The sequence below is a fragment of the Rattus rattus genome, chromosome 5, assembly GCF_011064425.1.
Source record: "Rattus rattus isolate New Zealand chromosome 5, Rrattus_CSIRO_v1, whole genome shotgun sequence".
NCBI classification, from domain to species: domain Eukaryota; kingdom Metazoa; phylum Chordata; class Mammalia; order Rodentia; family Muridae; genus Rattus; species Rattus rattus.
In genome coordinates, this window is record NC_046158.1 from 38,126,088 (window position 1) to 38,150,501 (window position 24,414).

A 24,414-nucleotide genomic window follows, 5' to 3' on the forward strand; every position below is an offset into this window, starting at 1 on the left:
GGAATTGGTTTAAATCTCAGATCTAAAGCTGATTTGCAAATAGACATTTCTTCCAGGATTTTTCATTTATATCATGTGTATATCTCATATATAAATTGAACATTATTAATCTGGAAATTGAAATTATGAACTACTCTAACATCTGAAACTTCTGTGGTAGTGACATTCTTGCCTTCTGACTGTTGTAAGTGGGTAGACCATTTCATGTTCTAAACACTGCATAAAATGACCTTCAGACCATGTGTAACAAAGTGTATGTAAAACAAATGAGTATTGTATTTAGGCTTAAGTCCCAACCCCAAGATACCTCATTATGTAATGTAAATATTTCAACGCCTTAATCTCCAAACCTTCTTGCTTTAAGCATTTACATATATATTTAATATATATAAATATATACATATATACACACACATATATATGTAAATATATAAAATGTAGGGGCTGGAGAGCTGGCTCAGCAGTTAAGAGCACTGACTGCTCTTCCAAAGGTTCTGAGTTCAATTCTCCGCACCTACATGGTGGCTCACGACCACCTATACTGGGATCTGATGCTTTCTTCTGGCATACATAGAGACAGAGCACTCATATACATAAATAAATAAACACATAAGTAAATACATAAATAAATCTTTAGAAAACCCATATGTATATAAAATACATCTTTATATATGTAAATAGCATAAACATATAGGTATACCTGTATATATACACATATAAATCCACATACTTACCAACCATCTGTATTACCTTGCTTGACCTTCAGGTGTCTAGCAGGCTTTAAAGTCTTTCCTGAGTATAAGAATTATTCCATAACAAGTACTTGATGCCTGCGCTTACAAACAATACAGAGCAGCCCATTTTAATACCCATTGAGTGCAGGCTGCCCTTCTTTGCTACATGCTTGGCAATATGAACAGCATTGACTGGTGCCTTTGTACTTATTATCAGAGGACAGTTTCGTAAATGACCATGGCTGGCCTTCCTTTGCTCCTTTCTTGATTGCAATTCTGGTTCAGAATGGACTGAGAACATAACACCCTTAGGAAAGGAGGAACTGTCCTTGTCCATCCCAGAACAGGGAGTCCTGCAGTAAGTGGAGCCAAGAAAGTTTTCCTGACCCCCGGGCTGTGAGAGGAAGATAGGTACCCATTTGCTACCCTGGGTAGCAGTCCTGAACCTCAAGGCATAGGCTTGCTAGGATCCTAGGTTTCTACCGTTTCTTGCAGCCTATCTGTGAACCGTAAAGTAGATTTGCTGACTTGCAGGAGTGGGTCTGCCATACTGAACTTGAACTCTGGCAGGTAAAATTGTACAAAACTTCCCAGCAGTTCTAGGAACTGGTCAAGCATGTAGAGTCCTTTCCTAGGGTGCCTATCTAGTGCACTGGGCTCTTTTCCTTGGGATTAACACATGGTAGTTCTGCCCTTCAGTGACACTGGGGATGGATGCCATTTTTTTTTTAAATTAAGAATTATTTGGATTATAAACACAGGAGGGAGGCAGTGGATAGGGCTGAGCATATGCTGTGTACTAGGCACTGTGACAGAAAGCTTAGAATAAAATAAAGAAAGGGGAGATACATGAACCAAATGAATAAGCAGACAGCTTGGACATCACCTTGAAGCAACTGGCTAGACCAGTCTCTGATTCCCAGTCCATATAGCAGGGGTGAAAGGGCCACCTCCCTTCAAACTCTGTTTTCTCCCAGACTTTGATGGGTGTCTTGCAAAGAGACATTGCCTTAAAGTCACTACAGTTCTTCACTTCCCAGCGACCAAATGAATTTCCTCCTCGCATGACAACACAGCCACCATGGTAGCCTAAAAGCAGAAAAACAAGCCATCTTAATATAATACGCTTATAGCATTCTTGTGTTCCAAAGACAGTTCTCTGGAGTGTTGAATAATTGACACATCATAATGAAGCACCAGAAAGAACACTGGAGATGAAAAAAAGATGTTTTATTGGCACAATTATCTCATTTCTCTTCATCTCTGGAGAGAAGAACAGACAACAGAATCATGAGAGAAAAGAGGCCATGAAGCCTGTAATTTGGACATTGTCTGCTTTGAGCTCACATGGTAAGTGACGGGAAGTGAGGTGCTGTTCCGATCATGAAGCTGAAGAATGCCCCACCGCTCGGTGACGTGCTTTGAAACCTCATTGTGAGGATCACAATGAGAAGTGCACAGTGCTCATCCCGAGAGTAAGGTGCATCGGGGCAAACTAGTCACATGAATAATGGATTTGAGGCAGACAAGAAACACAACAAAGACCCAAACTCTAAGCCACAAGCCATGGAGAATGGAAAAAATGAGATAAACTCTTGAAATGGGATCTCAGGGGGTTGGAGGCAGAAACAGCAGCTATCAGGGAAATGAAGGGACGGTTTCTAAACGAGAGACAAAGCACAGCAGTTTCACAGTGAATATTTCACTGTGGGAAATATTAAGGTAAAATAACTATGGACCAACTTTCACTTGTTCTTTTGTGTGTGTTGAACATGAAATTTAATTTTAGATAGATACTTTTTCATAGAAACAAGTGTTCAGAATCCTAATGAAGATTTTGGAGACATGGTCTTATTAATTAGTCTAGGCTGGGCCTCATATTTGTGATCTTCCTTTCTCTGTCTCCTGAAACCAAAGTGTGGGTGACCGTGTCTGGCCTGTTGAAACAACATCTAGACTGAGTGACATTTCTTAAGTTTGTGCAGAATGTTTACAATTTATAGGACCACGGAAAATCTTCACTTCACATCCCAGTGGATATTAGTCGAAAGCAATCCTGTTCTAAAAATTGGGTGAGACCAGAGACTGGTCTGGCCAGTTGCTTCAAGACACAATGCCATTGTTCCTTTCCCCCCTTGATCTGATGATTCAATGAAACCAAACTAAACATTCAACAACCACAGGAAAGGATGCGTCTACAACATGCCAGGATACAGGGCAGGGTCTGCTGAAAGCCCTGGCGGGAGAGCTTAGAAAGGAGCAACCTTGTCTGCCCAAAGAGCTCTGTCAGCAAAGAGTTTATGGGAGGTGCCATTTGAGCTGAACTTTGGAGGATTAAAAAGGAAAAGAGTTTTCAAGGTGGCCTTGTAAAAATCAAGTGACACTGAAGGAGAGGGTACACCTGGAGACTCGTGACAGTTTTGGACATAAAAGCATTTTAAAGCTATGTAGTTGTTGGGTATGAGGTATTTATCTGGTTTGATTTCCCCTTAGAAGAAATGGCCACTTTTTATTTTAGATAGCAGGTAGCTAGAATTGTCCTTATACACACAGACAAGCTTATGCATCAAACAGACCCACAGAGGTGAAACAAGCGGGTGTAAAGTAGGAAATACACTAAGCATGGCTTACAGTGAACAAAGTCATACAAAGGCCAATGGACATCTACGGTGGTCCAGACAACTACTTAGAACTCATGATGGAGTTGGGATGAGGTAGGGGGAGGCAAGAAACAGAGTTCATATAATTACTTCTGCTATGACATTGTTTTCTGGTCCAGCGAGCATAACTTTGGGATGAGGCCCATAAATCAGCTGGATCATAGGCAACAGAGGAAAGGTATGTGTTTTCTGAAGTTAAGTTGAACTGTGTGGAACCCAGATGCAAGACCCATACATAAAACTACACCACTGGGCTGTTCTAGTCGGTGGGAAACATATAGCTTGTCTGATTCCCCCATCTTTCTTTTTCTTTGAGGCATCACCGTGGGACTTTACTACAGAGCATGGGTAGGAATCCTTCTAGAAAGAATTTCAAATTCAGACTCTTAAGTCTGGGATTCTAGTCTCTGCACAAATATTTAATAACTTGACATTTGAGTGGATTAATTAACCACAACAAGTCTTGTTGAAAATAGATAATCCCTTTTCTTCTCATGGGTCTTCATGAAGATCAAATGAAGTCATTATTAAAAAGGACTTCGAGAAGCAGAAAGCTAAAACCACCTCTATACTTCTTATGGGCATTTTCATTACAAAACTGGGATTTTTTTTTATGACACAAGTTCTGCTGTGTGTTCAAGAATGTTTAAAAGGCTTGACTCAGCAAGTATACAGTAATACTTTTTTTTGTTGGCTTTGCATTTTGTCTCACTTGCTCGCATTAGACAGTGATTAACTAGCTGTGGTTTTAGATGCTGTGGATGTTCAAGCCATCTTCATTAGTGAGGATGGAGATGTGTGTGGCCTGCCATGAAGCTGGAAAGTGCTGCAGGAGTGTTATTGGTATTCTAAAGTGGTTAACTTAATGTATCATTTGACCCAAATTTTAGCATCTTGGCCCCAGAGCAGCTGTAAACCGGTGCAATAAAGGGACCCTGGGCTAAGGGAGACACATGAGGAATTTGTAAGTCAGTTTGTGGGGAAGCTTGCCAAGCAAAACAATAAGGGAAGGAGAGAAAAAAAGGGGCAGAGGCAGGCTTCTTCCTAAAAACTGCTCTCCATTGGATAACCCACTTCCCACTGGAGAAGGGTTCCCATCTTCTCTTCATTAGTGAACCTCAAATCTCACATTTTAATGCATTCTGTGGACCCACCATTCTGCCCAGCTCCCCTTCACCATCTCCTAAACCATCAGCAGAAAGACTTCCTGCAATTATGAAATTCTAATTCATGATTCTAGACTTTCCCATGTGCGACAGCTAATCACAGAAAGTGAATTGATCTGTGAAAGCTATCGACTTTGACCTCTCTCGTCAAATCCTTAAATATAAGCCAAGTCAATTCAGTTGTGATCTCAGGGCAGGAAGGAATTGTGCTGGGCCATGGCGCCTCTAAAGAGTTATCTGACTTGGTCTGTTGAGTTGCTTCCAATTCCCTTCCACAGCTCTCTCACGTTCTCACTTCTCAAGTCTCTACCTGCCTCACCTTCCCTCTTCCCTCTTCTACAGTAAGACAAACAAAGCTCCCAGGACAGGGACTTTGCTGGATGTCCCAATCTGCTTACCACTTTGTTGGCCACTTTCTGTGGTCTTTCTGCTGCTTAATTTAAAAGAAAACTCTAAGAGGCAGAGACTGTAATAGCATTTTCTGATGGTAAAATGGAAGTGCAAAGATATAACTTGCCACAGACCTCAGACTTAGAGCGCTTGATCCTGGCCTGGAAACTAGACTTATGAATGTCTAATTGTGAGATGCTACAGAGGCCCAGAGATGTAGTCACAGCTCCCAAAAGAACAAGTTCCCTTGAGACTATGGTTCCCATGTTACTGTTTAGTTCTCATCAACTGGACATGAACTAACACCTATCTGGGAGGAGGGAGCCTTGGTTGAGGACTTTCCTCCATCAGATAGGCCTGTGGTCATGTCTGTGGGGCATTTTCTTGATTGCTAATTAATGCCGGGGGGGGGCCCATACCACAGTGGATGGTGCCATCCCTGGGCAGGTGGCCCTAGGTGGGAAAAGAAAGGTGATCAAGTCAGAGTGAACAAGCCATTAAGCAATGTTTCACCAAGGTCTCTGCTTCAGTTCCTGTCTCCAAATTCCTGTCTTGAGTTCTTTAATGATGGACTGTTATGATTGGAACATATAAATCCCATAAATACTTTCCTTCTGTCTTGGTTAGGGTTTCACTGCTGTGAAGAGACACCGTGACCAAAGCAACTCTTACACAGGCAAACATTTAATTGGGGATGGCTTACAGTTTCAGAGGTTCAGTTCATAATCATCAAGGCAGGAAGTATGGTGGCATGCAGACAGACATAATGCTGGAGAAGTTCTACATCTTAATCTGAAGTTAGCCAGGAAGAGACTGTTTTCCACAGGCAGTCAGAAGGCTGATTCCACACTGGGCAGAATTTGAGCATAGGAGACCTTAAAGCCTATTTACATAGTGACACACTTCCTCCAAAAGGCCACACCTACTCCAATAAGGCCACAGCTCCCAATAGTGTCCCTCTTTGTGGCCAAGCATTCAAACACCATCAGTCTATGGGGCCATACCTATTCAAACCACCGCACTTTCCTAAGTTGTTTTTGGTCAGTGTTTTAGAAAAGACTAGTGAGAACAAACCTCTTCTTGTACTAAGTTCATGTCCTGTGTACTATCTACCTCCGGCAATCCCCGCCCAGCATGGTTCTCTCCTTGTATGGTCACAAGAGTCTCTTAAATTCCTGTCACTGGTTACCTTACTTGGCTGTGAAGAAAGCTAGAAATGTGCTCAGAAACAAGGCTGAACACATGCTTAGTACGTGGCATGTCATTTCAAAACCCAGAAGAGCCTTAAGCTTGAGCTGATCATGGTTTACTGATGTGATGGGTTGCCTAGTCCTCACTCTGTGAAGGGCGCCTTTAAGCACACAAGTCTGTCTGGCTTTGCTGGTGTCCAGTTGCCCTTAACTGTCAGGTTTCAACTGATTTGGAAGAACTAGGGCCCAGGTACCCCAGATGGAAGAATGGCCCTGATGCAGAGCTGCGGCTACAGGGTGCTGTGAAAGAGTAATTCCAGGTGTTCTGAAGTCATACCTGCGGCACACCCTTACCCTAGAAAAGCTTTGTGCATCTTACCGGGAGACGGCCTCCTGTTTGCTCCTGCAGAGCTGTCTCTCTCTCCACTTACTGGATCTGTTTTCTCAGATCAAAGAGCATTTCTGTTTCTATGTCCCTCTCCTTAGTCACTGGCAATGCCTAGCATGGTTCAAAACCATGTTTCATGTTTTACGGAATGTTCTCTCAAAATACTAAGGCTGGGGAGTCCTTTGGCTGTCCTTAAACAAGGAAAATGTCTGAATTTCCTGGTGTCCAAAGACTTGAGAATTGGGGCATAAAAGAAAATACAGATAAAAGACAAAGTAAGCAATAACTCGGTAGTCCTGGACTGAAACTGAAAGTATGGGTTCAAACCCAAAAGAGCATCTCATCCTCATGCATGCTGAGTAAGCAGACGCACAGGCAACACATTTCCCAGACATGCCCATGGAAATAGCTGACCAATGAGAGCAAACTCACAGTGAGCCCCTTATGGCCAGATTTGTGTGGAGATTACATTACTTCTCATAAAAAAAAAATGGGGCCTCTTGATGACATGGCACAAGAATTCATATCCGGTCATAGCGACAGCAAGGACACTGTGGAAGACTGCAAGTGTCGAATCCTTGGAGACATTCCCATCAAACAGATGGGGCATGAGCATTAGGAACAGTTGCAGTGGATGGAGGTATACTAACGCTTAATGCACTTACTTCATGGTGACGCAGGAGGAGCCCCTAGCCTCTAATGGCTCACGGTTGGAGGACACTAGTGAGAGAACCCTCCTTCTGAAACTAGGGAGAGAAATGTGTGAAGCCACAATGTTGGCTTTCCTATAACATTTGTACCACAAAGCAAATAAACATTGATTGCAAAGACTTGCTTTCTTACGGAAATATCCCAGCTATAAATGACACTTAAGAGTAGGCCAGGAGATGTAATTTGGTAGGGGAGCCCTTCCTTATCAGGAAAAGACCCTGAGTTTAGTCCCCAAACCAAACCAAACCACACCACAATAATTTGTTGATTCAACAAATCTACACGTTGATCATCAAAAACTCCCTGTCATTGGACATTCTGATCCTCTACGCAGAACAAGTAGCTACCTAAAAGTTTTTCTAAAGTAAAATAAACCTCAATATTGATCATGTCTTTGATTAAACAATGAGGTGTGGACTTTAGAAAAGGTAGAGGATGAATAACCCTCTTACATCAGTAAATACACTATAAAAGGAAAAAGGGATGGATAAAAACCCTAGGCATTAAAACAAGCTTTAGGAGACTTTACTAATCCATGATAGTGTGTAAATGTTATTTAGATCCTGATCCAAACAAACCTTGAATATACCATATAGTAGTTTGAATATATGTGCCTGCTGGCCTATCTGTCTGTCTGTCATCTATCTATCTATCTATCTATCTATCTATCTATCTATCTATCTATCTATCTATCTATCATCTAGATCTATCTAGTTTAGGTATTTGAGCATTAACTGACAGATCTATGTCATTAAAGAATTATAGTTTCAAATGCGATCACTGCAGTATGGTTTTTGACAGTGAAGTCCTCATATTTTAGTGATAAATTGTGATATTTGTGGATGAAATATTCTGATGTCTGAGATCTGTTTCAAGAAAAGACAGGACTGGGGTTAGAACTGAAACAACACTGACCATGACTCAATTATTGCTTGGTGGTTCATTATAATATTTGATGAACATTAGACAAAGTTGAAAAAAATGGCCAAATTATGCTTTCATCGTGGGTTGCTCATCTTGTGTGCATACCTTAAGGACAGCCGTGGCTGAGCTTATAAAAAGCTTTTGGCTTCCTGTTCAGTGGTCAATTTAGGTAGTCAGTTTATGCTGGATTAAGAGTCTGCCATGGGGCCTGAGCTAATGGATTCTTTTGTGACAAGCAGGAGAGGAGATGTGATTTAAGGTGGTGTTTCTACAAGCTGCAATTTAAAAGGGAAAGGGAAACACAGGGCCTTTTATATTGCTATTTTCCCCAGAAACAATTTACATTTTCATCTTATTCAGAGACAATTTACTCGGTGTCAGTCAGCACGTGCAGCCACGCTGAGCATCACAGCGTTTATTTTTGCTTCAGGGAGAAGAGAGAGAAGAGTAACGCCACTCAAATAAATTACAGCAGAAACTTATGAATGACAGAGCGCTGCGCTTCATTTCCAGATTTCAGACATCTAAATATGCCCCGAGGAAGTTAACTCGGAAAACCAAAAAATTTCGTCTGCTCAAAATGTATTAATTTATTTTGACAGGTATAGACACTCCTAACAAAATTCCAGGACATAGATGTGATTCTCGAATGGCTCCTTCTTGGCAGCACAGTGATACAGAGTGACACAGTGGTGTTCAGAATGCAGAATAAGGGGACTGTTTCATAACGCTAGCCATGGCGCCTCCCGTATCTGAGTTGTGTGAAGTCAACAGAGTCCTTAAACCAACACACACACACACACACACACACACACACACGCACGCGCACACACACACACACACACACACACAAATGCACACACACAAATGCATACACACACACATAAACACACATACACACAAACACACATGCAGAACACATGCACAACACACACACACAACACACAAGAACAACACAATTTTCTGTAATGTCACTTTGTATATATCTTTAAAAAGCAGAATTTTTAAAGATGAGTAAATATTTAAAATAGTAATTTTAGGTCTGCAGAAAGTAAAATGGGATGGTAAATGTTCCCATACAACCCCTCCCTCCCACCTGTATAGTCTCCCTTACTACAGATATCACACCACCGCAACACATTTGTCACACTGATGGACCTACAGTGACACATTGCAGTTATCCAGAGTCCCTTCTCATTCCTGTTAGGCACTTCATTTATAAAAATGCAGGCCTGCATTTCTATATCATTTTCCTTGCAAGGCAAGGCCAGCTGGCAAAATGTCCTTCAATTCTTATCTTGTACAAATAGCTCTCCTTCGGTGTTAGAGGATAATTTCACAGAGCATAGAACTCACTCTTAGGTGCTCCCCTCCCACTGTTATCACCAGATTCTTTGCACACTCCCTTCTTGCCTGCCTGATTTCTGGGAAGTCAAGAATAATTCTTATCTTTTCTCCAGGGTATGGAAGGTGCTTTCTCACTATGGCTCCTTTGTCTTTTATTTATCTGACGTTTGAAAATGATATGTGTAAATTCTCAGTCATCTGGGAAATGAAATCAAAACTACTTTGAGATTTCATCTCATACCTGTCAGGACGGCTAAGATCAATAAAACAAATGACAGCTCATGCTGACGAGGATGTGGGGTAAGGGGAACACTCTTCCATTGTTGGTGGGAGTGCAAATATGCAACCATTATGGAAGTCAGTGTAGTGGTTCCTCAGAAAGACGGGAATCCATCTAACTCAACATCTACCTGCGTTATATAGACTCTTGGGCATATACCCAAAGGATGCTTCATCCTACCAGAGACACTTGCTCAACCATGTTCACTGCTGCTCTGTTCATAACAGCCAGAAGCTAGAAACAACTAGATGTCCTCAACAAAAGAATGGATAAAGAAAATGTATATTTACATAAGGGAGTATTACTCAGCTCTTAAAAATGAAATAATTAAATTTGAAGGTAAATGGATGAAATCTCTCTCTCTCATATTCATATGTGTATATATATATACATACATATATATATATATATATATATATATCTGTCTTAGTTAGGGTTTCATTGCTATGAAGAGACAATATGACCAATATGACCATGGCAACTCTATTTATAAAGGAAGACATTTAATTGGGACTAGCTTATAGTTCAGAGGTTTAGTCCATTGTCATCATGGTGGGAAGAATGGCTGCATGCAGGCAGACATGGTGCTGGAGAGGGAGCTGAGAGCTCTACTTCTTTCTGCTGGCCGCAGGAAGAGAGAGACACTGGGACCAAGAAACCTAACCTCAGTGACACACTTTCTCCAACAGCAGTAAGTGTCACTCTCTATAGGTCTGTGGGGGCCATTTTCATTCAAACCACCATGATAATCAAGGTACAACCCATAGAGCCACAAGGGTTAGGCATAGAGAGGGAATAGGAGACAGGGAACAAATAAACTTCCCTAGGAAAAAGAAGTAGAATAGTTAGCTATAGATAAAAGTGGAGAGCATGAGTAGGGGCAGGAATGAGAGGGTCAAGCAGGGAGTGGGAGAGGAGAAAGAGCTGAAGGGGGATAGAGGAAGAGACAACTAAAATTAAGGGCCATTGAGAAGTAGTATGCAAACCTAATACAGTTGAGGATTTGCAAAACACACGTTTATGAAGGTGTATTTTATTATAAAATCTCCAAATAATGGGGGAGACAGAGCCCCATTTGGACATTCTTGTCACCAAATGAACCATCCAGTATTGGGAATGGGTTGTATATAATTGAGGTGTTGACCAACGGGGTTCCATGGGAACCCCCAAATAACCCGCGCTGCTGCCAAGGCTATAGATTGTTCCTCACAAACTGAGAACCAGGCCCTATTCCTGAAGACAACCGCTACACAACTCATTGACCATAGAGAAGGTGAGCTGGTGCCTACCTAGAGTTTTCACCCCTGCGAGTTAAGTGTTCTTGGTACTAGAAGATACTCTGCACACTGTAAAAGTACCTTTTGTTCGTCTGAGTATAATGCCATCTTGGAGGCATGTTGCCTGGCTGCTAAGCTAGGCCTAGTCCTGGAAGCGTTTGACCTCCGTACAATAATCTAGCTGTAGGATGTTTCCAGCCTTTGAGACTTATTGCTGTATAAACTCACACTTCCTAGTTCTTTCTGAGCTCCGACTGGCAGGTTAACGCAGCTGTTCTGGCTCAAACTCCTCTCCAATATGGCTCATCTCCCTCTGCCGCTCCTGAACTGCCTTTCCTGCTCGGCCTCAAACTAACTCTAGCAATCCATTCTAATCGTCTGGCTCCCTCTTATTCTCTGGTTTATTCTGTCTTCACCTGTGTCAAGCTTGTTCTCACGTCAACCTGGTAACTCTCCAGGTAAAACTGACTCTTTTCCCCCCTCTGCACATCTCTTACTTATAAGTAGCTTCCGTTTCCTTTCATGAGAATTGGGCATAACGTGTTCTGTCAAGTCCTTCTTTGATCCGTCACTTTGTCTGTCAGTCAACAAGACCTCACTCTTAAACATGGGTGCTCCCTTCAACAAACTAACTTTACCTTAATTGTTCAGGATTAAAGGTGTGTTCTAAGGGTCGAGCCTCACCACAACTAGGTTCACAGTGTGATCAAATGTCCTGCAACAGCACAGTACCAAAGGAGAAACATAAACACCAACCCAGTTACAGTGGTGTCCCGCCTGCAAGATATGTTAGTGGCAACGGTGGCCCAACGCTTGTGGAAGTAACCAACCAATACCTGAGTTGACTTAAAGCCCACTCCATGAGATAGAACCCATACTTAACATGGCTTGCATGCCAACAACCTTAGACTAGATGGCCCAGGGAACCTAGGGTAAAACTAAATACTACTGTTCTACCAGAGGAACATAGCAATAAGATTACTCCTAAGGGCAGTCAGTGCCTTGCTCAGCTATCACAAAGCTCCCTCTTACAGCAGATGGGAACAAACAAACAAAACCGCAGACCTACAGCCAGACATTAGACACGAAGTGGAAAGCAGAGTCCTTGGAACACTCAGCCCTAAATGGGATGCCTTCATCAAATCTCTCCAGGATCAAGGAACCTGACAGAAGAGGAGGCAGAAAGAGTATAAGAGCCAGAGGGGACGGAAGACACCAGGGAAACTCAAGAGGAGTGAGCCACATATGAGCTTAGAGACTGAGGCAGCATGCATGGTGCCTACATGGACCTTTACTAGAAGGGGTCCTAGAGCTGAAAGGAGAAGTGGACACATGCCCCCATCCCCAACCTATCTCCAGTTGATATCCACATGTAAAGGAAGAATTAGTTTTCTCCCAGGGAGTCTCACTGGGGAAACAAACTACTCTTAAGGGTAGGCTGCATGTCCAGCAGTAGATGGCTAACAGAAAACTAACCCAATGGCCTCTTTGAAGGTTCCTTGTCTCATGATGTCACATTGGATCTTTTTGCTTCTAAAAATATTTTAATTTTTGTTTCTCTTTTAATAACCCTATAGGTCCTTTGTGTATCTAGATGGCTTCTGGTTTTGTGTTTCTTTTTATGGGATTACTGAGTATGCAAATGAGTGTCTTTGGTTCTCTGTACATTTCTTGTGCCTTTTCTTGAGCTCTTTTCCTTCTGTTTGTATTGTCCTATTCTGGTGTGTTTGGCTTTGTCTTATCTTGTTTTATTTTATTTTATCATTATCTCCTAGAGGACTGTGTGTCTTTTAATGAGGCAGAAAAGGAATGCATTTGAATGGGAGGTGAGGTGGCTGAGGAACAGGGAGGAGTAGAGGGAGGGGAAACTGTAATGTATGAAAAAGGGAATCTAATCAGGGCGTGGGATAACAACTGGACTGTAGAAAAAGATTAAATAACAACAACAACAATAACAACAACAATAATAATAATATAATTTCAACAAAAGAAACACAAAAAGAAAATGATAGGTAGCTCTTGCCTTCTTGCTCTTGCTCTCCTGCCCTTGCTCCCTTATCTCCCCCTCTCTACCCATTCCCCTCCCCTACTCTCTCCACGTGCCTCCTCTACTTTCTCTTTTTCTGTGTCTACTACTCTCTCAACTCCCCTCCCCATCCTCTGAATAAACTCTATTCTATACAGAAAGAAAGAAAGAAAGGAAGGAAGGAAGGAAGGAAGGAAGGAAGAAAGAAAGAAAGAAAGAAAGAAAGAAAGAAAGAAAGAAAGAAAGAAAGAAAGAAAATGATATGTCTAGTTGTAGTTTTTCAGGGGGAAGGACATTCTTCTTATTTGGTGTTCTTTGAGCTTCTAGAATCTTTGGTTTGGGGACACCCATGGTCTGAAGACCATTCCTGCTCCTCTCTCTCTTCCCATCCGTCTGCTGTTCCATCACATGTATTTAAAGATGTTTTCATTATCCCACAGTTCTTGTGTAGTTTGCTCTTTTTCTTTCATTTCCCCCCTCTGTTTCTCAGGGTTCCCTATGTCTCTCCGCCACAGCCTGTAGTGCAGGGTTCTCTTGCTTAGTGAGTGCAGGGTATTAATAAGCCACAGGCACCTTCTGACTCTGTTGGAGTACTTTGTGTCTCTCATGTTCTCTTTTGTCTTCTTCCTCAGAACACCCATCTCTCTGCTTTCCACTAGAGCCTTCAGAATGTTAATTATAACTTCAAGGTTGCTTGATAATTCCAACCTTCCTGTCACATGACTGGTTCTGATATGGTTCAGTTTCTTCCATCAGCACATTCTGCCTTTGAGTTTGTGACAGTCACTGTGCTGCGGCTGCATTGATTGGCTTGGTAAAAGGAACTTGGTAAACATCTGAGGTCACATGTCATGGAGGGATATTCTCTAAGCCCTCTGAGCTTGATTATCATGGTCTTGGTTTGTGGTATTCAACCGTGAGGGCTTTCTGTTCTTATAGGGACAAAATGGCTGGAGAAGGCTGGCACTGGGTACCAACCACCCTTCCTCCCAAAACAGTCTCTTCTGCTTTGTCAAGGACAGAATGTTCTCGACTCTCCCTCAGCTAGAAGCATGCGATTGTTTTCCCAAAGCTCACTGTGATAACCTGACATTGCTCCTGGAGGGGGAGCTTTCAGAAGAGGGGTAGAGAAGGCCCCCGTGATGGACCCCTCCCAAGAGGGTAGGCATTCAGGTGTCCTCACCCAGCCCCCAGAAGCCTAACAGGTGTGTGTTGAGTTATCCTGTCCCAGTCCTGGACCCCTGGGAGGATTCTGCTTTTAAGTTTTTGCTCTGGAAGGTTACGGCTCTGTAGTTATGTCTGTCTATTCAATTTCAGCAGTAGTTTTCAACCTCCCTAATGCAGTAACCCCCTTAATACCATTCCTCTTGTTGTGGTGACCTCCAGCCCTAAAATTATTTTCATTGCTATTTCATAATTATAATTTTGCTATCCTTACGAATTATCTATGTTTTCTGATGGTCTTAGGTAACCCCTGTGAAAGGGTTGTTTGACCTCCTCAAAAGGTTGTGGCCCATAGGTTGAGAACTGCTGGTTTAGAGCGTAGGGCTTTACCCTCTGACTGAGTTTTTCTGATGCATCTAAGGATTATTATAAGTGTCCAGGTTTTCTCCACTTCTAAGCGTCTTACACGCTGGGTTGGGAACTCGAAGTCTTTGGAAAATACAGCTACTTATGCCATGGAGCTACCAAAGAGAATACAAATGTCCTTCTTTGATCTTTCTGTGATACTTTTTAAATTCAGGCAGTCTAAAGAGCTAGCTAAATCCACAGCCAAGTGGTTCTGACCTTAATATTTACCTGAGCCAAACCGCTAATGGCTTCTGATACCTAGAGAATAAGGGCAAAATCTTGAGCTTACAATTTTAAGCTGTGTGGGCTGGAGAGATGGCTCAATGGTTAAGAGCACCGACTGCTCTTCCAGAGGTCCTGAGTTCAATTCCCAGCAACCACATGGTGGCTCACAACCATCTGTAATGGGATCTGATGCCATGTGTGTCTGAAGACAGTGACAGTAGACTCATGTAAATAAAATAAATAAGTAAATCTTAAAAAACATTTTTAAGCGGTGGTTTCACTGTCACTGGCCTTATGTTTCATAATTCATCTCCACATAACTTTCCCTCTAGTTACTTGGAATCACAGAAATCTCTCAGCGCTGCCTTAGGAGTCCTTGACTCCACATTTTTTCAAACTTAGAGAATTCTATTTCCATAGACATCAAATTCTACCATATTTTTTATTAGAGGTGAAACAGTACTTCCTCTATGGAGGTCTATGATAACTCATTACTGATTTTTCTGGCTTTAAGCATTAGAGTGCTGTATTTTATGTTACAACATTCATCCCACATTGCTGTGGTCTGAAGGGGACTGTCCTTTCAAAATTAACAGGCTAGAAACTAATATCTATTAAGATACTAAAAGTACCAATTTACAAATATTGATGTAGAAAGTTATTCAGGATAGATCATAAGTTAAAAAAAATAAAAGACTGGGATTAGAAAAATGACTCAGTGCTTAAGAGGATTGGCTGTTCTTCTATAGGACCTGTGTTCAATTCCCAGCACCCACGTGCTGGCCCACAACCATAGTTAATTCCAGTTACATGGGATCTGAAACCTTCTTCTGCCTTCTGTGGGTACCAGTCAACCAAGTGATAGATGGGCATGGGTAGGAAGAATTTGAGTCCTCACAGATAAGCACTAGGGGAACTAGGAACGTTAAGCACTCAGGGTTGTCTCTTAAAGGGAGAGATGTGCACCCTTTTTTCTGCCGAGAAGGCTGGGAGTGGATGAGGTTAGTCACCTGATGACCTTTGCATTATGTGTGTGGGCGTGGCACACTGAGACCTTCCCCAGCCCATTATCTTGAGCCTGTTCCCTCAGTTAATCTACAGAACTCGTCTTTACGAAAGAGGTCACTTGTATTTTACGAGTTTGGATGTAGTCGTGTCTTAAGCTTTGTTATGTGTCGGGGGTTGAGTTAATTATCACCAAGAAACCTTTTCCAAATTGTGCTGCACTTAAATATGCTTAAAATAAACTACTTTGAGTCAGATTCATGACGCAACATGAGCAACTGAGTCATGTTGAATTGAACTGACTTCTTCTCTATTGTGGATCGACACTCCAATAGCTATTGTGTTTGCAGAGACCCTCATAGACACATGTGGAGGCAAAACACCTGCACACAAAATATAAAATAAAAGACTGTAAACACATACACCCAAACCAGTGGGATGACACCAGTTAATAGTGGAAGGTATTGGCGTTCGGTGAGGAGAGGACCGTCACATTTTTCTTACTGTACTTGTATTTTCTTAAAAGACCTATGTAGCTCACATAGATTCATCTCAACAGAGAAGGCAGGAGTCAAAATGGGTGTGCTTAATTGATGCAAGATAATAGATACAGATAGGAACTGATTAGGGAAACTCATGACATATAGTCATAGTGAGAATTACTGACAACTTCATCGTTCAATTTTATAAACCGGTGACACTTTGCCTATCATTGCTTTGGAGTTGAAATTAGGAATTAATCTCTGGCTAGACTTTTAAGGTAATGAAAATAAAGGCAGCAGGGGTTGGGATGGGGGGTGGGGGTTGGCATATGTGCTAGCAAGACGACTCAATAGATAAAAGATACCTGCTATCAACCCTGACAAGTTGAGTTCAACCTGGGCCCTGCATGATCTTTCAAGTTATCCTCTGACTACCACACACGCTCTGTGGCACCCCCGCCCCACAGCCTTCCCCCCCACACACACTCACACACACCCCAAACCCCAACTATGTAGTTTTTTAAACAGGGTCTCTATATAGTCCAAGCTAGTCTCCAGCTTCCTATGTAGCCCATGCTAACCTCCAATCCACGGGCCTTCTGCTTCAGTCTCCTTCCAGTGCTGGGATCACAGAGATACTGTGTAAGCCTCTCCTTGAGGTATCTCATACCATTTCACAGTTCACTAATACTCATCCCTCTTCTGTTTTAGTAAAGACTCTCTTTAGCTTGCTTTCTGGATAGATAGATTTGTACAAAGATCCTACGACCTTCTGAGAGGATACAGCTCAAGCCCTCATACAGATTTCCTTCAGATACAGAGAAAATCTACTGCCTCCTTTCTGTTGATGAAACATCACAGACAAGAAAGGGACCAAGTCTTCCAAATGTGTTTATGCTGACATAAAGAATGAATGTATAGTCTAGGCTCTCAACCTAAGCTTCCCTAGACCTGAAGATTATTCCTACACTGGTCTACTGCAGTTTGTGGCTGAAGCCATGGGCATCTTTGAAATAGGTCAACCAGGCAAGGATTTGTGCACTGGGACTCAGATGAACTAATAGGACTGATGGCTTTGATATCAGAACTTCAGGAATCCATGAAGACCCAAAAGAACAGCATTCAAGTATTGGTCCTACATTCCCTAGGGATGCCATGTGGTAACAACTATGAACTGGTTAGATGGCTCATCTCTTGTACCTAGGTTATTCTAGACTGGTTATTCCCTTGTGATTCATGGACCATGAGGAGGGTCGGTAGGGAAAGACATAAGGAGGACAAAACTTTCCAATAATAGCAATAGCTGCATCCCCAGAAAACATCACAATACATATAGACTTTATAATGGCTACCCTGTGTCGCCTTACATAGACCTGTCATGATCGTTTTAGTGATATTAGATATTAAGAAAACATTTAGGGAGAATTGAAGGAAATGACCAAAGGGTAGAGGGAGTTCGGGGTCAAGGAAACAGGTTTGCAGGGGTGAGGGTAGGAGGGGGGTGGGTTGGTACTGCAGGGGACTACTCACTGGGTTGATGTGCGTTCCAGTGTGTGTACTGCACCGGCTCCCTCTGTCCCATGGTCTTCCAAGTGTATTCTCCTGTATTGTTTTGGTCTTGAAGAGCAATCCAAAAATAACTGTCCTTTTTTGCCACACTACTGATCAAACTGGTAATAAAAGCTTGTTCAAATCTTGATTTAAAAAAGAAGGAAATGGTTAAGTTTCTGGATGATTAAGAATGTCATTAAAGCATAGAGAAGTGCACAGAATGAAATCTAAGCAAGCATTTCCGGTTAATTCTCTAGAACACAGAACCAGGAAAAACGCAAAGACTTTGTATTGTTAAGAGACATTAAATATTAGTGCAACTCCAGAGACACAGGAGTGGAGAGAACATGGCTCCTAAAGATTTAACTCTTGGAACTGTCCCGAGGGCCAGAGTCCAGGTCTGATTCAGCAGTGAAATGGCAGCTTTCACACACACACACACACACACACACACACACACACACACACACACACACACAGACACACACACAGACACACACACACACACACACAGCAATGCATCTCTTGGAGAAAGACGTCTATCTTTTGTGTTGGCTGCACACCACACACTGTATGATGGGTTAGGGGAGATGGAAGGGAGGAGGGAGGGCATTCTGCTGTTCTGAATGTGCACTTCCTACCACGTAGCACACATGTGCCCTCTCCCCACACTTGCTTAGTAAGAAAGGGAGTAGAGGAACAATGCTATGCCTCCCAAAGCAGTCTGTTTGTGGGCATATGGAGTCTTTGGCTTAGTCAAATGTGTTCCAACGTGAATTTTCACTGAAGATAAATTTCAACAAATCCAAGGCATTCCACCCACTAACATTTCCCATAAGCAGCTGAATGGATTTGCTCCCAATGATTGTTGGCAATGTTCCCTTTCAAATACAAATATGTCCAAAGCAGATGCAGACAGCTTGTGTATACATGCTTACACACAGAGAGACACACACAGAGACACACATACACACACATACACACACACACACACGCATGTATGCATACAGACATACACACAAATGAAGCACGAATACCAAACTCGACTAGCATTGAATTCAAAGCTTAGTTTGAAACTACTTTCAAAGCACATAAAATTAGAAGGACTTTTAAATGGTGGTGACTTCTGGCCAGATCTGCTGAGTCAGAAGAAAATATGAGGCCTGGTACAACTACCCAAGAAAGCTCAGGAGAAAGTGCATTGGACTTTTAACATTTGATTTTGGGTTCTTTCTATTGCATGCATTATTCACTTGCTACAGGGAGCAAAAGCAAAAACCATGAGTAATCAGAGGAGACTGGGGAAGTGGCAGAAGGACAAAAGTGGATTGGTAAGTGCCTAAGGGCCACCCCAGGGGATTTCAGTGAAGCACTTGAGGTGCTCAGTTTGGAAGAGCATGTGGGTTTCACCATGCTGTGGTGAATATTTCCTACAAATGCTCTATCAACAGTCTAAACCTTATATGTTTAAAATCAGAAACACTACTTTTAGCTGTACCTCAGAGGCAGAACATTGCATACACATGTTTCTGAGGAAGGTACATAAAGCTAAATATCATCTAGATGAGGGTGATTTTCCTTATTCTTTAATGTCTTGTGCGGACACAATAGAAGATCTACTGCATGATGCCCTCTGCTACCTAGAATTGCTGTGCTACAAGCCAGAGACTAGTTACTGTGTTGTCGATAAGTCCAAGCGTGTGATTGGTTATTTCGTTAGTTTATTGAATCTTTTATTTGCCTGATCTAATTGTTATCTTGGAGGCTAACAGCCTCCAATGGCTAAGCTAGGCCTCGTCCTGGAAGCTTCTAGCCTCCTTACAATCTAATTTAGGCCTAGAATGTTTTCAGATTTACTGCTGACTAAGCTCACCCTTTCTAGCTCTTTCTGAGCTCTGGCTGGTTCAACTCAGCTGTTCTGGCTGAAACTCCTCTCCAAGCTGACTGATTCAATCTGACTTCTCTCAGTTTCTCACGGTATTGCTCTGCTTGGTCTCAAGCTAATTTTGGCAATCTGTTCTAATCTTCTGACTCCTTCTCAATCTTGGCTTCAGCTGTCTCTGCTGTCCCACACTGACTGTACAGAACTGACTCTGAGTGCTAGGATTGAAGGTGTGTACCACTCCTGGATCTAAGCTTTTCTGGGAAAAAAAAAAGTACCTGGAACTTGCTCTGTTCCAGGCTGGCCCTGAGCTCAGGGATCTGCTTGCCTCTGTCTCTTGGGATTAAAGGCATAGCTGTCTTCCAGCCAAAGTAGACAGGTTGCTGGATTAGAACTCCTCTACATCAAATAACAGCAAGAAATGACTGTCTATAAACTCGGCCTTGGGTCTCGTTATTCAAGACAATAGTGCCTTTGTACCCTACTGGTTACAGATTTACACACTCCACTCTGATTTCCTACCTTATCCTCATCATTGTTTGAGACAATAAAAGCCTGCTTTTTGGTTTCTCATGTCTATTCTTAATGGAGTGCATATAACACTCAAACATTCAAATCTTAAAAAAAAAAAAAAACTAACTGAAGTTTCCTCAGTCCAGTTTACAAGAGGGCACCATTAGTAAAATAACGCAGCAAGTGCATCTTTATTCTAAGCTAAACATGTTCTTTTGAAGCTGTCTGGGGAGAGCTTTGGATAACCACGCATGGTCCAGGGCAAGCTCTTGAGTGATCTGCCTCCAGTTAGCAAAGAAGCAACTTTATATTCTTTACCACTTTCTGTCTGGTTTCAAACACTGGATGAGAAACCCTGGTTACAATGTATAGATGGCATCTGAGAAGAGACACCATGATGAAAGGAATTAATTTGGGTTCATGGTCCACATGGTTAGCATCCATGACCATCTACGTGGGTAGAATCGTAGCAGGCAGGAAGGCATGGTGCTGGGGCTGAGAGCTTAGATTTGATCTACGAACAAGAGACATAGAGAAGGAGGTGGGGGGAGAGGAGAGAGGGAGGGAGGAAGAGAGAGAAAGGTGGAATGAAGGAGGGAGGGGAAGGGAGGAAGGGCGGGAGGGGATGGAAAGGGGAGGCAGGGGGGAAGGGAGGGAGAGGAGGAGAGAGAGAGAGAGAGAGAGAGAGAGAGAGAGCTAGTAGTAACTGGAAATGGAGGCCTTTGAAACCTCAAAGCCCACCCTCAGTGACACACCTCCTCCAACAGTTTTAAACTTTCCAAATAGTTTTTAAAACCAAGCATTCAATTATATGAGCCTACGGAGACCATTCTCATTTAAACGGCCACAGACAGTAACATTTAAAATTTTTCTACTCCTGTGTTTTATAAGTATTTACGGAAGAATGGTTCAAAGTTAGCTATATGTCATCTGGCCATTTTGTTTGCATTTACTGATGTGAGTTTAAATGTTGCTGTGGTTTAAGAAACCAAGGTCACATAGTTTTATGTTATCCTTTGAACCAAGAGAAGTTTGTCTTTCTATCTCAAACAATAAACAATTAAAAAATGAAGCTAAGGAAAGAATTCCATTTACCACAGCACTCTCTCCAAAACGAGATACTTAGGAACAAAGACAAATAAGAAATAGAATGTACTGAATAATAACAGTTGCAGCATGCTAATTAAAAAATATCAAATATACAAAATGAGTGGAAAGACATCCCCATGCTTACAGCTGAGAAAACTTACTACTTCACTTGTCCATTCTATCATAATGGACTACCTATTCAATGCAATTGCTGAAAATCCCAGTGATCTGTTTTTTGCAGAATACAAAAATTAATTCTGAAATCTATGTACAATTTCAAAGGGTCTTGAATCCCCAAAACAGCCATGAAAAAGAACAAAGTTGGGAGTCTGAGAATTTTTTTTATTTCAAAACGTATTTTAACTCCACAGTAATGAAGACGGTGTTGTGCTTATGTGAGGCTGACTTATGGGAGGTCCGTGGAATGAGAAGGAAGAAGTCACAAACATAAAGCTTTGCATGCATAGGCAAATAATTTCCAACAAAAGCACCAAGAACATTCCAGGTAGAGAAATAACAGGGGTGTTGGAAAACCCAGATAGGCATTTGCAAAACAGGACCCTTACCTTCTACTGTGTTAGAAAATGAACTCAAAGCAGATAAAAGACCTAAAGATAAAGCCAACATTGTAAAATCTTGGGATTAAAAAAAGACTTTATGGCATTGGATTTGGTAATGGTTTCTTGGATACGACACCAGAAGCACAGACAATAAAACAGCAAGAAAACTGGGCCTCATCACAGTGAAAAGCTTTTGGGCATTGAAGATCAAAAACTGAAAAGGCAATCACAATATGAAGAGACTATTTCCAATCATGTATTAGATAAGGGTTTAATATACAGACTACATAAAGAACTCTTATAATTCTGCAACAAATACCCTAATTTTGAAAAGGGCCAAGGTCTTAAAAGGGAATTTCTCTAAGGATGATGTACAAGTGGCCAATAAGCACATTAAAAGGTGTCCAACACTGATAATCATCAAGAGAAATAAAAATTACAGTAACCATGAGATACTTAGTAGGAAGACTATGATCAAAACAGAAGGAAGGAAAAAAACTTGAAGATAAGAAGTAAAGTCCAGAATGTGGAGAGGCTGTGTGCTGCTGGGGGTGCAAAATGGTATGACCATTATGGAAAGCAGTTTTGCAAGTTTTCAAAATATTAAAAATAAAATCACATGATTTAATAATCTCCTTTCTGACTATACCCTCAAGGAATTGTTTGTTTATTTATTTAAAGTATCATTATTTACAGTGGTCAGATGCTGCAAGCAATGTTTGGTGGTTTGAGTAGGTTTGGTGCCCCCAAAGACTTGGGGTTTGAATGGTTGGCCAACGGGGAGTGGCACTATGAGGAGGTGTGGCCATGTTGGAATGGGTGTGGCCTTGTTGGAGGAACTGTTTCACCATGGGGGTGGGCTCTGAGGTCTCCTCCTATGCTCAGGCTCCACCCAGTGTCATCGCTGTCTGCTGTGGGAGACAGTCTCCTGGCTGCCTTTGCATCAAGATGTAGAACTCTCGTCTCCTCCAGCACCATGTCTTTCTGAACAAGGCCATGCTTCCTGCCATGATAATGGACTGAATCTCTGAATTTGAAAGTCAGCCCCAATTAAATGTTGTCCTTTATAAGAGTTGCCTTGGTGTCTCTTTATAGCAAAGGAAACCCTAAGACACAAGCCGAATGTCTATTGATGAACAAGTTGCAAAATACAATGTGCATACAAACAATGGGCTATTAGTCAGCCTTATAAAGGAAGGGAATTCTGGCATATGTTGCAATGTGCATGAAACTTGAAGGAACTGTGATAAGGGAAATGAGCCAGGTACAGGGTCTTACTTAAGGTTTCATTGCTGTGAAGAGACACCATGACCGAGGCAACTGTTATAAAAGAAAACATTTCATTGGAGCTGTCTTACAGTTTCAGAGGTTTGTACATTATCATCATGGTGAGAAGCGTGGCTATGGGCAGGCAGACATGGTGATGGGGGAGCCAAAAGTTTTACATCTTGATCCAAAGGCAGCAGGAGGAGGCTAAATGTGTTTCAGACTGGATGTAGCTTGAGCATTTAAGACCTCAAAGTCTTAACAGTGACACACTTCCTCTAAGAAGGCCACGCCTCCCCCAATAAGGTCAGAGGTCCCCAATAGCACCACTCCCTATGGCCAGACATCCAAACTCATGACTCTATAAGAGCCATACCTATTCAAACCACATGTAGCAACACAGATATAAGATGTTCCTATTATATCTGATACCTTGAATAGTTCATCTTCTAAAGACTGAAAACAGAAAACTTTTCATTGGGAGCTGAGGGTGGGCGAGGGACGGAGGATCAGAAATATTACTGAATGAGTACAGAGTTTTGAGTGTCGGAAGAAGAGCCATGGTCCAGAGATAGATGGCTCTGGTGGGTGCACAACAATGTGAATGCATTTAAGACCACTGATGCTCTCTCAACGTCATGACAATGGTACATTTTACTTCAGGAATATTTTACCAAGTTAATTCTAATTGTGCTTAGGGGACTATGGCTTTCAAAACAGGAAGATGTGAACTATAGTAGCATATCATTTTTTGGGCAAACTCAAAAAAAATCAAGCGTCATTTGCATTATTTTGTACTGAACCTTTCTGGGCTGACTGATTCATGGTTCATCGACTTAGCTATCAAGCATGTAGACACTAACCTGTGGTATTCTTGTAATTCAGCTTTGCATCCTGTTCTGTCAGGAAGCAAAGTGGCCAGACCTGAAGAGCTGTGTGTTAGTTTTTTTATTTATTTTTATTTTATTTTATTTTATTTTTTTAGCAGTAGTCCAGTAAATCTAACTCTGTTACTCAGATAGAAGGGTCTATTTTTCTTCCCTTTTTTATTCCACAATGAGTTAAAAAAAAAAAGTCCTAAACCTGAAACAATTTGCCCCAGAACAAAAGAAATGAGTCATTTGCAGCAGGTGGCTCTAATTGTACCCATCAAACCTGTCACCCCACTGTGCAGAC

At 41.8% G+C, this 24,414-nt stretch overlaps 1 protein-coding gene across 1 annotated transcript in view; it reads right to left on the reverse strand.

Annotated features, from left to right (window-relative positions):
- The window catches only part of Pla2r1 (phospholipase A2 receptor 1), a 130,245-nt gene that overhangs the window by 37,718 nt on the left and 68,113 nt on the right, over positions 1 to 24,414 (reverse strand). Inside the window, exons 11-12 of the mRNA XM_032901940.1 lie at positions 17,908 to 18,071; positions 1,621 to 1,823 (exon numbers count right to left, since the gene is read on the reverse strand). Coding sequence (XP_032757831.1) covers positions 1,621 to 1,823; positions 17,908 to 18,071 — 367 coding nt within the window. The remainder of the gene's footprint in view (positions 1 to 1,620; positions 1,824 to 17,907; positions 18,072 to 24,414) is intronic.